This window comes from Spodoptera frugiperda, chromosome 8 (genome assembly GCF_023101765.2).
Source record: "Spodoptera frugiperda isolate SF20-4 chromosome 8, AGI-APGP_CSIRO_Sfru_2.0, whole genome shotgun sequence".
NCBI classification, from domain to species: domain Eukaryota; kingdom Metazoa; phylum Arthropoda; class Insecta; order Lepidoptera; family Noctuidae; genus Spodoptera; species Spodoptera frugiperda.
This window is the reverse complement of record NC_064219.1, coordinates 429,630-447,253: the sequence shown is the minus strand read 5'-3', so window position 1 is coordinate 447,253 and position 17,624 is coordinate 429,630. Positions and strand designations below refer to the sequence as shown.

General features: G+C 41.7%; 2 protein-coding genes across 4 annotated transcripts; both read right to left on the bottom strand.

The window, feature by feature from the left end:
• Window positions 1–917: 917 nt before the first annotated feature.
• LOC126910971 (uncharacterized) lies at window positions 918–3,303 on the bottom strand. Its single transcript, XM_050695642.1, has 3 exons — window positions 3,266–3,303; window positions 2,111–2,465; window positions 918–2,012 (listed from the first exon to the last, which is right to left on the bottom strand). Exons 1-3 carry the CDS (start codon window positions 3,301–3,303, stop codon window positions 918–920), a joined length of 1,488 nt encoding a protein of 495 aa, XP_050551599.1.
• Window positions 3,304–6,121: 2,818 nt separating this feature from the next.
• On the bottom strand, window positions 6,122–17,423 carry LOC118275777 (papilin). Of its 3 annotated transcripts, none has more exons than XM_050695333.1 (23): window positions 17,278–17,423; window positions 16,875–16,938; window positions 15,932–16,077; window positions 15,365–15,502; window positions 14,943–15,093; window positions 14,733–14,856; window positions 14,373–14,453; window positions 13,991–14,163; window positions 13,510–13,642; window positions 12,958–13,024; window positions 12,361–12,481; window positions 11,543–11,722; window positions 10,843–11,013; window positions 10,563–10,751; window positions 10,346–10,484; window positions 10,037–10,153; window positions 9,136–9,933; window positions 8,564–8,800; window positions 8,320–8,462; window positions 8,052–8,199; window positions 7,520–7,942; window positions 6,953–7,049; window positions 6,122–6,517 (listed from the first exon to the last, which is right to left on the bottom strand). In XM_050695333.1, exons 1-23 carry the CDS (start codon window positions 17,295–17,297, stop codon window positions 6,457–6,459), a joined length of 3,921 nt encoding a protein of 1,306 aa, XP_050551290.1. In that variant the 5' UTR covers window positions 17,298–17,423; the 3' UTR covers window positions 6,122–6,456. The 3 variants fall into 3 exon arrangements, with proteins under 3 accessions (XP_050551290.1, XP_050551291.1, XP_050551292.1); XM_050695334.1 differs by having other exon boundaries at window positions 8,564–8,785; XM_050695335.1 differs by lacking the exon at window positions 6,953–7,049.
• Window positions 17,424–17,624: the final 201 nt, after the last annotated feature.

Genomic DNA, 17,624 nt, shown 5'->3' with positions numbered 1-17,624 from the left:
CCCAACCGTTATAGGCTCGCACCTTGTTTCCGCCTGATAATGAACTTTTCAGCACTTTATTCAGGCGGCCAAAGAAGCGTTCCCGTAACGATTGTTTCATGTCCGGCCCATTAATGCCTAATCCCTCTGACATACCCAGGTACTTGTAAGTATCATTTGCGGAGAGCGCTCTTAGTTTTATGAAATCTGAGAGTTCTAGACCCTCAGATTCCACAATCCCTCCTCGCTTCACATGCATGACAGCACATTTATCTACTCCAAATTCCATTCTGATGGAACTACTAAATTTTTCAGTTATTTTCAGTAGTTCCATCAGTTGTTTGTTATTTGGAGCAAACAACTTGAGGTCATCCATGTAAAGCAAGTGGGATATGACTAGACCCCTTCTCCGCAAAGGATAGCCTAGCCCTGAAGCCTCCAATAAAGTACTGAGAGGATTCAAGGCCAAGCAGAACCATAGTGGGCTCAGACTGTCACCCTGGAATATTCCTCGCACTATCCTTACAGGTTCTTCACTCCCTTGGATTTGTCTACATCCCGGATAGCAAAGCACAGTACTCCATTGCCTCATACATGACTGCAAGAAGGCGCGGAGAGTTGCATCTATCTTATACAACTCCAGCACCCTCATGAGCCATGTATGTGGCACAGATTCATATGCCTTTTTATTACCTATCCAGCATGTAGACAAATTCTTTCGGGACCGACGAACCTGTTGGCTTACAACCATATCAATGAGGAGTAGCTCCTTAGTTCCACGAGACCCCTTCCTACATCCATTTTGAGATACAGACATAATGGAATGTTTTTCAATATGTTTTGTTATTTTTGTTCTTAAAATAGATGTAAGAAGTTTATAGACCGTTGGTAAACATGTTATTGGTCTATAATTTTTGGGTTCAGTGGAAGTACCTGATTTATGGAGCAGATAAATCAGAACGCCTGTTGTTAAAAAATTGGGGCAACGATCCAGCTTCTAAAGCTGCCTGGAATTGCGATGCTAAGCGAGCGTGTGAACTGGTGAACCATTTGAGCCAGAAGTTGTGCAGCCCGTCTGGCCCCGGTGATTTCCAATTTGGGACCGAACAGGCTGCACTGCTCACATCAGAGGAGGTGATTATCACCTCCTTCATCTCTGGCACAGTTTCACACCCTCGCTCAACATCATAGATCCAGTCATCCTCTGTGTGGCTGACAGGCACCGACCAGATGTTGCGCCAAAATGTGTTAGTGGCTTCATCATCCGGTCGCCGCCCATCAGTCACATCTTGGTTGGATCGTTCCCAATTTCTATATACCCATCTCTGATCTCTTTGGAACATGCGGTTCTGAGTATATCGCTCTACTCGTTTTTTGTACCGCCTGATACGATTTGCCCATGCGTAGATTTTCTGCTTCAGGAAGTCGATGCGCTCTGTAACACGCGACATGTATTCATGAGGACTGGTTTCAGTCCCCACAAATGCACGTCTTACAAAGCGCATCACTCTAGGACGAGTATTGCCATCCCTGAAGCAGGATAGTTTGCCGATAAGCACCCTGGCCTCACTGATACGACGTTCAATCCTGCACTGCCAGGCTGGTACTGCTGGTTTTGGTCGGACTGCTGCGTCAAGATTCGAGAATCTGACGTTAGCTACTCGACAAGCTGCTACCGCCCCACAGTACAGAATCGAGTGTGTATCATAGAGGTTTTCGCTACTTTCAAAATATGTTTTAAGTAGCGAATCCAGAGCGCTTACCAGCGCCCTATTTCTTCCACACATGGGCAAACGTGGCAGTTTTGGTTTTAAAGGAGCAAATCTATACTCACGAATTGCATCCTCCAAAGCACTCCTCAGTCGTTCATTGCACTGAGTACTTACTTGTTCAACCCTGTCGTCCTCCACTCCAGCGGCAGGAGTGGTCGGTGTCACATTTTGTGACACTGTAGGTGTTTGTACCACCTCTTGTGGTGGGGCGGGGACGACACGGTTGCGCAGTGCTTCTGAGCGTAGCCGATCAAGTGCAGCCTATCAAGTGCAGCCTCGTCCAATCTACGATTGCGTTGGATGACCCGCACCTGATCCGAGAGTCGTTGAGCCGAGACGTTGACGGATGGCTCGAGTACCTGAAACATCGACAGCATCCTTTCACGGTACGCAGTGAGGTTGGTTCCTCCCTCCGTAGCACCGTAGTACGCGCGCATGACGTTCTCATTTATTGTTTGAGTCCATTTCATGCGCCGCGCACAACCACCGGCAGCGGGGACCCGTCCCGGGGTCTGTTGACCCCTGGCTCCCAAGCCCGTCGGTGGCCGGCCTCTCCTCGGCCGACGTACAGGTGGCGGCGACGTCGGTGGGGAGAAATATTCGTCGCTCGAGCTCGACGCTACTGCTGTCACCGGTTCGTGGTTGGGTTCCGGCGACGGCGAGGCGGAGCTGAGCGACGAGTCCGGGGATGGTGGGGGTGCGCCTCGTCTCCTCCTGGCTCAATTATATTATTATTTTAATTGTTATTTACATAATCACGGGACCACAGGGTCCCGGACCTTTGGAAGGCGTACGAGGGGCCGAAGCCAACTCGCAGAGGCCCGTTGAACAATTTTAATCTAAATGTAAGGGGACATCAGCCGGCGATTATCCCTGTATGCACTATGGAAGTACACCAAAGGACAATCCCCGGTTGATGCAGGACTATTGTGAGATATGGTAAAAGGAAATGATAGGGATATGGGTGTGGGTGGCTGTGGAATAGTTAACCGGTTAACTATGGGGACTATGGCCCCTGCCCCTGACCAATATTGAAAAATACGGATAAACAGGCAGGGGGTGACTCGCAAACTCAATAGTGGGCCCCCGAAAACGGCCGCTAGCATGTAGCGACAAGGGAAGCAACATCCGTTGAGCTGCTTGAGGAAGGGGAGGCATCCCACGGCTATCAGAGCAATCCCGGAAGTACGGTCAAGACCCCTACCAGCATCTTACTGGGATACGTCCTTCCCCCAAGTGGAGCTGAAGGCAACTCCACTCTTGCGAATCTCCACTCAAACCAGCCGATTAAGGCAAGAGTGAGGTAGGAGAGGCCACTCCGGATAGTCACGAGTACCAACCGGAGTTAAAAAGTAGGGCCTCTCCCGGGAGTCAGGTCCGTGGGGTCGCCACTGCCCAACAGCTCGCCACAAGCTGCCTTGCGGACTTATTATTATTATTATTACCTCTAGACGGTTTTGTACGGTGAAAACACCTTAAAGTGTGATTGATAAGGAAAACTTCTTGATTAATACAATCTCTTAACATTAATGCTGTTGATCCGTTTATACATGTCTTGGGTATTAATTGTACAAAACGTAAAAATCACACTTAATATTATAAATGTGAAAGTTGGTTTGTCAGGATGTTTGTCTGTCAATTACTCTGAAACTACTGAACGGATTTTGATGACATTCGGTATGTAAACAGAGTATGAGCTACCATGAAAATTCATTATAAGGTAATTTTTGCCGTACAAAAAATTAGGCATAATTATTCAGTCATTCATGTATAGCAAACCATCGAATAAAAGACCAGCTAAATACAATATTATATTTCCATAGTGATAAAGTTTTACTAAAAAAATACACTCACAGCTGTTAGACTATTCAAATTAACCCAATTACGCCACCCATTAGCCAATTTTCGTCCCCAAAACACTCAATACTAATCTAGAAGGTGGTATTTTCTAGAAGCACAAATATTCCAAGGAATCTATGTATATCTAGAAGTTAATGCCGTTTCCATGTTTACGCCACGTCCCGTACAAAGCTACACTAACTTATTTCGACCGGTCTATAGGCTTATCTGACGCGCTTTGAAGATTGATACAAGTTTAAATTGTATTAGCTGTGTTAAGATGTATATTTTCATCTGTAGTTCTTATTGAACACAGGGGAAATTAGGTTAGTCAAGGATGAGAGATAAAGGTCGCCATTTTTGGTTACTAATTTTGTTTCTTTAAGACCTAAATTAAATTAAAATAATTATGATAGTCACATTACACATTTACTATTTAACTTTGAGTGAATGTCATGAATGGGCCGGCTAGACCAGAGTCATACCACAGCCTCACATAATACCTACGTTAAACCACGTTTGCATTATGTCGTTGTGTGAGTGAGGTTACCGGAGGCCCAGATATCCCCCTTCCCAATCTTCCCAATCCCCGATTCCCCAACAACCCTTAAATTCCTAGCCCCTAAAAAGTCTGCAATTGCTTACCATCAGGTGATACGTCTGCTCTTTTACCGGTCTATACCATTAAAAAAAACACATACACTTACACAAATGACAACGGTTTTAAAAATCGGTTTTAAAACATCTTGACTAAACTGTCTAAATAAGGATAACCAAAAGCAATAAAAGTGCTACTATTTCACTGAAACACACACACACACAGATACCATAATTATTATATTTCTTCAGAAAAATCAAAAAAATATTTTTCTGCAATATCACTAAAAATAATAATGAAAAAAGTCCCGTGTCACTCCACCAGAACTTATAGCAGGAATCGAATCTTGTAAACAGCTAACGTTCGCATTAACAAGTTGAATATTTCCGATGGGATATGTAAATGTGGGCCTGGTGGTGACACGCGTTCGCATCGACAACTTCGGTTCAATATCCGATCGTCTGCTTTTTAACAGATTATACGCTTTAAGTGTACGATGTGAGAATACGATTAGTTCTTGTAACGTATTTTTATATTCCTTTTTTGGTTTAATAGATTTTGGATTTAATGAATCACCAAAAATCTTTATAGTGAAGGGGTATTGTTGTTAAAGTTAAGTATTTTTTTCCGATATTTGCATCAAAGCTCCGGATATCAAGGGAACTGAGGTGTCGAGCAGAGTGGCTATATTAACTGAATAAGATTACTTTTTATATGAAATTAAATACCATTCTACGTGGATAAGTCTTATTTTCCCGCTATTTGAACTGCACGGTTGGTGTGGTGGTTGGGCAACCGTTCGGTAGATTTCTTCGATTCCTGCACGGAGCAACTCTTTCTGTGATCCACAAATTGTTGTTTTATATCTGGGTATCCTGTGTATGTGAACTTGTATGTTTGTAAACGACACCCACAACACAGAAGTCCAAAAGCCTGGTGTGGAACAGCGGTTATAAAAAAATATAGGAGGCTTTTTATCAGAATCCAACGTGGCAAATAATTTTCTTAGCAATATATTTTGAGAAAAATTTAATCAGTAACCGGCAGTAACTCAGACATGATATATATGACCAGTGAACAAAGTTTATCTCGTAATATACATATTAGCTCGGCACAAGTCATACAATTTAGCGTTTTACCTTTAATAAATATACCGTATATTTGTCTCGATGGGATGCGCTTAATTTAATGTTGGTCTCTTTTTCGTCACAATTCTATTGTTTTTATTTGAGCCACACCTATAACGATTATAAATCCGAGATTTTTTTACTTCTATGATGTCCTTTGATTATTCAGATTTCAATATTACATTTAGGTTGGAAATCAACCATGACACTCAATAGTCAGTTTGTTCAATATATTTTTTTTTTAATGTGGGAAATCCTCATTAAGCCCTCTCACCTGGATAGGACGGAAGGGACTGTCAGACTCTTACTGACCAAAACCCACACCGGTGTCCCTTCTCACACGTGGGTACGAGGGTGTGGGAAACCAAATTCTTCAGCCCCCGAACTCGTGGTGGCCTCCCTTGCCAGGTCCCTTCTCAAAGAAGCAAACTACCTAAGGTAAAATGAGAAAATCACCTGATACACTTACTGTCACCATTTCAATATAATATTGCGTTTAATCTGATGATGTATTTTAACTCCCATTCGCCCCAATCGATACAACCCCTAACTTGCACCGCAAACCAATCGCGTCGCTATGAGTACCATCGATATTTGCATACAAATTGCCCCAACACCACTTCACTAGACTTGAGCGATCCCGCTCCAACTCTACGATTATAAATTGTCGATATTATGCATAGTGACGTCACTATTATCGATTATATCGATCTTGTCTGCTGACAAGATGAGATTTATGGGACAGATGTGTCTAATAGCTGAACATAGGGCTGGGTTTTATCTATTGGAAATGAATGAGTGAACAATTTTTAAGATATTTTACTTTTATTGTAGAAAGAAAGTGATTAAGTTATATAGGATTAGGGACTGTCCATGGACGTTTGAGCTATAGTAATTTAGTATGCATCTACATAATTATGTATATTATATGTATCGCTTCAGATGAAACACGGTCGCTTGATGATAAACTTCACATGTGTGATGTAGGATTTGTTTCGTCGATCGTGTATGCTTGTCATCTGAATTCTGTCATTTGTCATGTGTCATCGCCGCAGTAACAACAGTGTTGGGTACATCTGGCTACACTTAATACTACGTAAGGTACCGATGAAGCCATTCTTCCTCTTCAGGGCTGGTCTGCTTAATGGTACAGCTCGTTGGGGTCGAGCTGTCCTGCCTCCACGCACGACTTACAACAGAAGCTGCAACAGATAAACGTAAATAATATAGAATAAAATACTAATTTAACACATATATCACACAAATATCTTGCAACTCTATTTTAAAAATATCTTTAACCGATTCAGCTGAATGTTTGTATATAAAAAACATTTACTGTGCATGAGCATACAATTAAATGCTAATACTAGGTAGCAAGTAGGTTGTATAGGATCTCTCACTCTTGCGCCGTAGTCGTACAGTTTGCACCAGTTTGTACCTAGTGGTATCTAGACATTTTTAATACAACCGATTTTTGTATACTACCCCAATTGAAACGCATTATTGCGTGATGATTCGTGAAAAACATTAGGACACGCATCGATGAAGATAGATACCCTTACATAAATTAGAAAAGGATAACTCGTACAAAATGTTTATAATTACCGTTAAGATGAAAATGTAGCACATGTACTTACATCTTATAATATTTGTGTGTACAGAATTTACTACGCACGATCAGGTCACAGTTAGCGAACCATTGATTGTCCTTGCATTTAACTGGTACCAATGGCTCTGTGGACAGAATATTTTTTTAAATCGTAACTAATCATAGTAGCAGACTTTTGAATACGTCCAAATTGGATATGTTTACTAGCATATAATCAAAGGTTCAGCCACCTTCCAATTTCATCTTCAAACCAGTTCGATGCAAAGAAATGATTAATTACAAGTGGGTCATTTACCATTCATTATACTGTTTACACAGAATTTTATACTTGATAAATTAAATTATTTATTTTGTTTAAAAAAAACATTTTTTTATTATAGGTTTTCGTTGAAATTATTAGTTATATTATGCTTACGTGAACGAGTACTACTTGTTGTTTCATTAAAATCATAAGTGAATTTTGTTTGTTAGTGGTCGATCGAACAAAAGCGTGTTAAAGGTACTATAAGGTAACCTCAAGTGCAACATTTTAATGGAATACATGCTATATGTTCAATCGAAGAGCTATCCCAAAGCTGATAGTTTCTAAACTTACCGGTAACCACAGTTGGATGTGTTTCAAAAGCTGGCGTTATAGTTGTTAACTCCGCAGTGGTAGTAACCTCTAGCGTAGTGCGTGGCACCAACATCTCATTTACAGTGGACAGTCCCTCAGATCTGTATGCGCGTACGTCCACCACCCACGAGGCCGCTTTGCCTTCTCCATTGTATGCTTGGCACATGTACTGCCCGAGAGTATCCGTAGTCAGATTTCTGATGAGGAGCACATTGCCTCTCGATTCAAACTCGGCGTTATTAAATGGCACCATAATTTCTTCAAAGCCTTTGTCCAAATACCAGAACACAGATGGCGGCGGATACCCATACGCCAGACACCGTAATGAGAGCGGGCTACCTAGCTCTCCGGTCACCACGGCGTTTTCATCTCCAGCAATTCCAACCGGCATCCTTATAGGATCTAGAAGCACCCAGTTGCTAAAGCATTGATCTTTGAAATGTTCGATTGTTAGTGTAGTACTGTCCAGCAGGAAATCAGAGTATATGGTATAATTAGGCATCTATCTCACCATTGACGACCAGGTGTATCTCTTGCTTGGCCACTCTGACCCCGTTGTCTGCCTCACAGATGTAGAGGCCGGTGTCATTCCGGTATAGAGACACGATCTCCAGCGTGCCGTCAGACATCAGCCTGTAGCGACCCGTGCTGCGGTTGATCTGTTGGGGACCTTACAACTCAAATATGCAGTGATATATTTCAATATGAAAATGGTTTGAAAAAAAAAACAATATTGCAAAATACCTAATCCCGATGTTGGGTAGGTACTTCATACGTACTTTCTGCTTCTCATGTCTCCACGTGATCTTGGGCGGAGGGATGTCCTGAAACAGACACTGAAGGGTAGCTTTACCACCTTCCGAAGACTCCACTGCCACCTCGAGCTCCGGCTGCAATGACGCTTTTGGTGGCATTGGTATGCCTGCGAACAAAATAAGAGTAAATAATTCACTAAATAATATAGTCTTGATCTCAGACTGTTAGGAAAAGTGAAGAAAATCAAACATTAACTTGATGACATACCCTGGAAAAAGTCACAAGGCTCAGTAGCGTTGCATGGGCATCCCTGACCGCCGGGTCCCTTAGCTTCAGTTTGGTTGTCAGCGCAGCATCCGAACTCGAAGCTACTGCACAGGTCCAAGGTGATGCTACGGACCTCCACGGTGTCAACTCCGGGTGTGCTTCCTTTACTCGTTTCAAGAGCCTCGACAGTTGCAATTGTTGTTCCTTCTGTTGTATTAGCTTCTGAGATCGAAGATTTTGAAACATCAACATTTTTGATATGAGTAATGAATAATATATAATGTTCAGTAAATAGTAAGACAGACTGCGGGGTGATAAATAGCCTGGATCAGTACTACACATATACATATCCTACGGAGAATCAGTATGCTAAATTTTTATTTGTGTCATGACCAATATTTTGGAAAAACGGATTAAATTAAATAGAACGACGACCTTGAGAGCAACATTCAACCGAAGAACTATCTTACAGTTAATTATTATGTTATCGGCTTACTCACGTAGTGTTTTGACGAGGAACTCGACTAGTTTCAAGCCAAGCTCATCTTACAGTTGTCATTTTGTAAACTTACCAGTAAACACAGGTATTCGTGTTTCAGTATATTCCGCAGTGATGGTAACCTGTATCTTGCGTCCAGTTGGCAGCGTCTCTCGTGGCACTAACAACGTATTCTCAGTGAACAGTCCCTCAGGTCTGTTTGCGCGGACATTTACCACCCATAACGCCGCCTTGCCTACTCCATTGTACGCTTGGCACGTGTATTGCCCGAGAGTATCCATAGTCAGATTTCTGATAATAAACTCGTTACTTCTTGCTTCGTACACATCATCATTGTATAGCTCCTTTAATATGTCATAGCCTTTGTACCATAATACTAATGGCGGTGGGCACCCATTAGCCAAACACCGCACTGAGAGCGGGCTACCCAGCTCTCCGGTCACCACGGCATTCTCATCTCCAGCAATACTCGCAGGCGTTTTTACTGCATTAGCGTTGCATGGACATCCCAGACCGTTGGGTCCCTTGGCTTCAGTCTGGTTGTCAGCGCAGCATCCGAACTCGAAGCCACTGCATAGTTCCTGGGTTATGCTACCGACCTCCGTGGTGCCTCCGGGCGTGGTTTCACTGGCACTCGTTTCAAGATCTTCAGTTGTGGTTTCTGTATCAGCTCCAGTAGTTGAAGTTTCAGGGCATCCGACCTGGCCATCGCCTTGAGCCGCCGTCTTGTTGTCTGAGAAGCAGCAGCTAAACAGCGTGTCTGCGCACGCCTCCACGGGACAGCCTTCATCAGTGTCACCCAGCTTTGGGGACACACCGTCAGGACAGCAACCATAGGTGGATTCCTTACATGTACGTGGATTGCTACAGCCTGGAAATTTGGAAGTACATGTGTTTTTCGTTACTATGAAGTCAAAATTTACTATATGTATGTGTAGTACCTATTATTAGTAAAGGTGAATTAATATAAATACCTTTATCAAATGGTCCTAGGCTGGCAGTCGTGTTATCAGGGCAACATCCGAACTTAGTCTCGTTACATGGCAGCTTGTTTTCATCAAGGCTGCTTAAATTCTTTGAGTTGATTATTGCTGTAAGATATATGAATTCAGATTTTAGAAAGTCTATGTATGTTTATATCCAATTAAAGTGAAAAAGTTAGTTTTAATGATGACATGGTGTTGTAATAACTCCCGTGGATTTATCTAGTCAGTGGCTGGCCATGATTGCATGCAAAATATCAAGCAAATAAAATTAGTATACATATTAGCCGATATTTATACCTGGGTCACAAGGTTCAGTGTTGCATAACTGCATAGAATCTGGCATAATGTTTAACCAAGGGCATTCGAAGGCCTCCTCAAACCCTCGCATGCACAATACACGTCTGTACTGCTCACCTCCACCACAGTCCTTGGTACACTGGAAGTTGTTATAACAATGAAAGGTTTACTGAACAAAAATCCAGACTAAATTTTTTATTAACTACCAACTACTTACTAAAGACCAGGGTCCACTGAACCACTGCAAAGGATATTCCTCTTCGGCTTCGGGGCAAGGTTTGGTGTCATTGCATTTCAAGAGGTGAGCACAATTTGAGTCTTCCACTTGTTCGATGCTGTAAGCGTTCTTGTAAACGCCACAAAATACCTTTCTAATATGAACTCTATCCCCACGGAGTACGGTACACTGTTGAGGAGAACATTCACAGGACATGTTAAGATAATTATCTGTTGTCAGCTCCAAGTTATGTGTCTGAGATTTATAGTATTCTGCATACCTTGCTCCACTCCGTAGTATGCCACTGCGCCTCGGGTCTGTGGTCCTGGTCACATTCTTCTTGCTCCACTGGACGTGGATGGTGGCTACAGAAGCTGTCATTCACTCTGATATGAGATAGCGTCAAACATATCACCCTTCGCGTTCGCCTCTCTGAGATGCAGGTGTCGCACTTAAACAAACATGTTATTTATTAAATGCGTGAATTCAACTTTTCCTATTTATTTATTGGTTTAACTAAAACATGTTTATATATTTTTATGGTATAAGCTGGTAAATAAGCTAATGGATCACCTGATGGTAAGCAATCACCATCGCCCATGGACATCCGAAACACCAGAGGCGTTACAAGTACGTTGCCGGCCTTTTGGGGTTAGGAATTTAAGGGTTGTTGGGGAATCGGGGATTGAAAAGATTGGGAATGAATTACACCATCAGGCGAAGTAGCGGCCAATCGTTGACCCATAAAATGTAAAAAAAAATGGGAATAGGGATAATTGGGCCTCCGGTAACCTCACTTACATACATAACTAAACACAACACAAGCTTGCAAGCGTTGTTGTACGTTAGTTTTCGGTTCGGCCGTGGTATCACTCCGGTCGAGCCGGCCCATTTGTGCCAAAGCATGTCTTCTCTCCCACACTTAAACAATTATAAGATAGAGGATCACCATGTTCTAACAGTGCGCAGTGTGAACTTACCTCAGACCAGTCGGAAGTCACCCAGTCCACACCATCACAGGGTCGTATCATACACTTCTGCTCAACTGATGGTTTCTCGTCTGTACAGTTTCCATCACCAAGCACTGTGACACGGCCATTGATCTTCTGGTGGCATACCACCTGTCTTGTCTGCCTGCCCTCGTCACACAGTTTGTCACACTGAGGAAGAAGGTATGGTAGACGAAGTTTTAAGCAAACATTACCATCGTTATTGTAAGTTTCGTGAGACATACTAAATTATTATGTTATCGGCTTACTCACGTATTTGCAGCATTTCGCGACAATCGCCGCGTCGTGTGTCGCGGAATGCTGCTCATGAATATGAGCCTCTAGCATGGCTTGAAACTAGTCGAGTTCCTCGTCAAACAAATACGTGAGTAAGCCGATAACATAATAATTAATTACCATTATTCGACAGCAACTTAGTACTGAGTTACAATCTATTTAGGAAAAGATCAGAAGAAAGTGACTGCCTCGTTGGCCGAGTGGTTGCAAGTGCGACTGCTGGGCAAGAGGTCTCGGGTTCGATTCCCGGGCCGGGCGAAGTATTGCTAAGCTTTTTTCGGATTTTCGAAAATTTCTCAGTAGTAGCACGGAGTCTGGAAATGTTCCCGGTATATGGCAATAGGTTCACCACCTCCACTACATGGGACTTACAACATAAATTATGAAATGTGGGTGTACATTGTACAGTGGCATTACGTGCCATAATATGCACCTCTATAACCCTTCGGGGATAAAAGGCATAACGATATTAAAAAATCAGGAGAAAGAAGGTTTTATTAATTCTATCTTACCGGCTTCCATTGTCCAACGAACCAGAGTGGACAGGGCACGTCTTGGTTACACTTCTGCGTTAGCTCAGGTTTCGGGCCCAGCAACTTCAAGCACTCTCTATCAGGGACTATGGCAGCGGTACTGAATACAACACGTCATTTTAAATTCCAATCTGTATATACTAGCTTTTCTTCGGCCCACGTTTCCAGTACAAAAATTACCCCATGACTATAATTATGTCTTTTTACTAAATTCAAAATCTATCCGATATTTTTTTCGTGAAGGAGTGAGTAACAAACATACATCCATCCATACATCCTCACAAACATTCGGATTTTGGATTTTTCAAACGACTACAAAGCAATGAGGCTTTCGGTTTTATATGCATGTTTGTGCGCGGTTAACTCGCGTCTGGCTGAACCGATTTTTATGCGGTTTTCAACATATTACTTTTCTGACTTGCATGTTTTAGGTATTACCTGACTTAAAAAAATGAAGGCTCACACTTTAAGTTTTGAAGGCGGAATACATATAATACATACATGTCTATAAATCAAAGGTATGAGTTAGTGCTTTATGCTAATTGTTACTACAGGGAATGTGAAAGGTAATTTTACCCATTATTGTTGTCAACCATCTCCAACTTCTCTCTCGATCTGCATGTCACGTTACGGGTTTGAAAACCTGGGTTGTAAAGACAAAAAGCATAAATGCTTAAACAAAAAATATAAAAAAAACTTAAACTAAAAAACAAAGTGGAATTTGACATGTATTACTTCAAGTCGTTCATGGTGCGAGTTCCAACTCAACACTTCGAGACCTTCTTCAAGGAAGAGTTTTGGCCGAAGGGTGTCGTCTATCGGAGATTCCGAGAAGTGCATTAGTTTTTAAGTTATTTTTTATATAAAATATGTATTAGTATATAGTTCAATTGTATGTAATATTTATGTATAGTATTTTTCTATGGGCCTTAGATGCCTGAAATAAATAAATAAAAATAAAAATGAATAAAAAATAAAAATCTAATTAAAAAAATACGGTTTACTCACGTAAATGAATAAGGAGAAATGCTCTACTAGTTTTCTTCATATATTTACGTGAACAAAGTGTGATTTTATTACAAATTTGTTCCTAATTCCAGTATGAAGTTTATGCCAGTTAGTACCTACCTCCACCACAGGTGGCGCTGCATGGCGTGTACTCCTCATGCACCCATTCGTATTGCTGGTTGTTGGGAATCTTAAAATGGTTGGGAACGCTGAATTCATACTTGACTCCTACATTCTCATCTTGTAGAAGAAGCTGTGATACAAACGAGCAAGAAACTCCATCATTACTCTATTCAAAAATTGTGTGTTGGCATAAAAAAAGAAACAACGTATATTCTGTTATACTTTTTTTTCTCTTTTTTTTTAAATAACGCCCCACACTAGAATTTTCTCCTGTGTCGTGGGTGCGTTTACAAACATACAATTTCACATGCACATGACACCCAGACCTGAACAACAATTCACGGATCACACAAAGAGTTGCTCCGTGAGGGAATCGAACCTGCTACACGTTGCACGGCAGTCAGTTGCCTAGTCACCGCGCCAACCGTGCTGTCAAACTTTCTTGTCACTATAACTTCAATTGCAATAAGAAACTTACGGAAAGATACAGAGATTCCGTGATGGGTCCTAAGCAGTGGAGTTTGTCTGGTGAGGGCAACCCTTCCCAACTGCGTACATAAGTGCAGAAGCCGCCAGGCACCATGATTCTGCCCGGGAAGTCCATTTTGTAATTATCGTTCAGGTAGTACCTGCCGTGTTTATTTCTTAATGCTGTGAACGAAAATTGGTATACGTATAGTAAGTAGATATAGTTATTATTTTCCACGGGCGGCGGCGATTGCTTACCATCAGGTGATCCGTCTGCTCTTTTACCGGTTTATACCATAAAAATGTCTTACAATAGTTTTCATACACCGAAGTCTAAATGACTAGTACAATGGTACTGCTCATGTAGTTACCGTGGTAAATAAAGCACTTACCTAAATAATTGTTTGAAGGTTTCACTTCCTCAATAATGATATTAGTGGAGCCTTCAGGTATAAGTAAGATGTCGTTGTAGCCTAGAATTAAAACAGAAACATCCTCAATAAATACATTAACAAATATATTTGCAAAAATAATAGTTATCTGAGATGTTGTGAGCTCATATCAAGTGTCCACTGTTGGGCAAAGTCCCCTTCTCACACGGAGAAGGTAATAACAGAGGAGGTATTTAGTGTCTACTAAAAATATTTATGTTTCTGTGACCAACTCCTTAATGTTACACCACTACGTCACTTAAGGTTTCAATATCGTAACATTAATAGTATTATTTTGTGAGATGCTATAAGATGGTTCACCTTCTATGAGATCCTGAGAGTCGAGTAATCCTTCCGTGGTGTGACAGCTGGTGCCATTCCCTCTGCACTCCCGACACCTATCCTCTTTGGCATTGGAGCCCAGCATCATGTCACAGCCCACGTGCTGGAAGTATGGTGGCACGGTAATAGTCTCCCAACAGGTGGAGTAAATAGTTGAACAGTTATAGAGTCATGTTGAGCGCGTGTTACCTGGCAGACACCGTTGACACACACGTCGAAGGAATCGTCATTACATCTGGTGCCGTCCACCACGTGCAGCTTGTGTCGGTAATAAAACCGCTCTCCGTACGGCCTACAGGTCAGCTCGCATGGGTTTGGGGTCTTTGTAAACGGCTCCCAACTGGTGATGAAAATTTAATCAAGTAAAGAATTTGTACGGAAACTCCGTACGACAAAAGTGTGAAGGCGGTAAACGAGCTGACGGATCACCTGATGGTAAGCAATCGCCGCCGCCCATAGACACTTGAAACACAAGAGGCGTTACAAGATCGGTGCCGGTCTTTTGGGGATTAGGAATTTAAGGGTTGTTGGGGAATCAGGGATTGGGACAATTGGAATGGGGGAATTAGACCTTCAATGATTAGAGTAATGTAGATGGAAGAACAACTTACTTGTACTTGTATCCCCTGAACTCCTTGTCGTTGAATTCTGCGCACTGCTCGGCTCTGAAGTCGCCTGAGCCGGCGGGACAGGCCTGAGTCTGGCATGAGAAGTACTTCGTGTCGCCCCCAGTACAAGAGGTCTGTGGTCTGAGCAAGTACAGAAGACGGTAATCAATGAACAGTTGATTAGTAATATCTCTCTTTAAAAAAAAAAAACGTTGCCCCACATTAGGATTTTCTCCTGTGTCGTGGGTGCGTTTACAAACATACAAGTTCACATGCACATGACACCCAGACCCGAAACAACAATTTGTGAATCACACAAAGAGTTGCTCCGTGCGGGAATCGAACCCGCTACCCGTTGCGCGGCAGGCAGTTGCCCAGCCACCGCACCAACCGTGCAGTCATTATAGTCCACTGCTTAGGTGATTCTATTGTGTTTACTCTCTATTACTCTTTGAATTTAATGGATTAGCTATTTGATCTTCACACAATGGGTGTAGACTCCCCAAGTTTCCCAGAAGTATAATCTTAGATAGCTTAATAAAATTAACAGGTAAATAGTTTCTAGCTTACTCTGACTCTAGACATGTTCTCTTCTGGCTGGCTACGCCTCCTCCGCAGGTCCTAGAACAAGGGGAGATCTCCCCCCAGTCTCCCCAGGGACCCGACCCCTCTCCTCCGGGTAAGACGTAGGATGCAGGTAGATATAGGCGGCGAACCTGGTTAAGTAGGTATGTATTAGTCAAAGTGTTTTATTTTTTTTTTGTTTGTAGCTATATTCTATGCTATTTTCCGACTTTTCTGGTGAATAATGTTTTTCCATTCGTACAAAAATTACAAAGAATTATCTAATTCGATGCATTGATTCGAGAGTTATGGTGAAACCTACATCCACTTCCAGTCGTCAACAGAAATGTGTTGACGATGTGATTAAATTCAAGATTCATTGACTGATTCATAAATAAAGTGTATTATCCGGTGACACATGCCAAATTATGCAATATGAGTTTAATCACTACACAGTCAAGGCCGTCGACTGATAACACGAATAAACGCGTTTTTTAATTCATAATATTCCTATTTTATTGTTTTTCGTCTCTATTTTTCTGCTTGGCAAACGTGCAGCAATACACCTGTAGGCAAGCCATCGATGCCGTCCATGGACATTCGCAACACCAGAGGAGTTACAACTTTATAAGTGCATTAGTATAGTGCGCAAGAAACTACATATGTGGCTGCATGTTAAGCTTGTAAGAGTTAATTTGTATGTCTTATATGCGTTGCAATCAGTAGGTAAACCCTCGCCCCTATTGCCACTTGAGGAGCGGCTAACTAGTCCCTTTTAGCAGTTGCGGTTAGGGGATTTGGTGATTGGGGTATGGGAGATGCGTGATGGGGTATGGGGGACGGAAGATGGGGATGGTGGACAGTGAACCGGGAGAGGATTAGTATCATAGGATCTTACAATTTTTTCGTAAATGTTTATATGAGTTTGATAGATGTTTGTAGTACTCACATTGTGTCTCGAAGTTGCCCAAGTTATACAATTACTTATAATTATTGCTACTAATAACAGCGATCTGAAACAAACAAAGGAGCTGTATTATGGTTATAATAAAACAAAACTTAAAAAAACTGACTTCAATAACCATAAGCTAAAATCCAAAAACATATTATTATTTAGGACCTACACACCACACCCACTGAAAGTTAAAGTCGGTCACAAAGCTCGGCGTAATCGACGTTCAAACATAAAAAATATACTCCTCCTTTTTGTGAAGTCGGTTAAAAAGTTATTAATTTACTAAACGATTTTGGTTCCTAAATTCCATTTAAATTTCTATTAAATAAAACAAATACTAAGATAGACAAAAAATGTCGCACAAAAATAAAAAACAAATTCTGCAAATAAAACCTACCTGAAGTTATGAACAGTCATCTTTACGTGATCATACCGACAAAACTGTAAACAACACAACACTAGACACAGGCAAAAAAAACTAAATGAAACTGGCACACTGCTTTAAATGTAACTGTGTGCTCTTGCCCAATGGCAGGCCAACAGTGAAGTGATTAGTAGTAGGCATTTAGTCCTAAACACAATCGAGTAAAAAGTAGTAGGAGTTAAACATAGATATGGTGCATAATGATTACACGCCAAAATTCCCACTGTACAATGTACTCATTTATCGCCATTTATGGTTTTTTTTTTATAACGCCCCTTGACCGATATCACCACATAGAGAAACTGTGTAAAAAACCGACT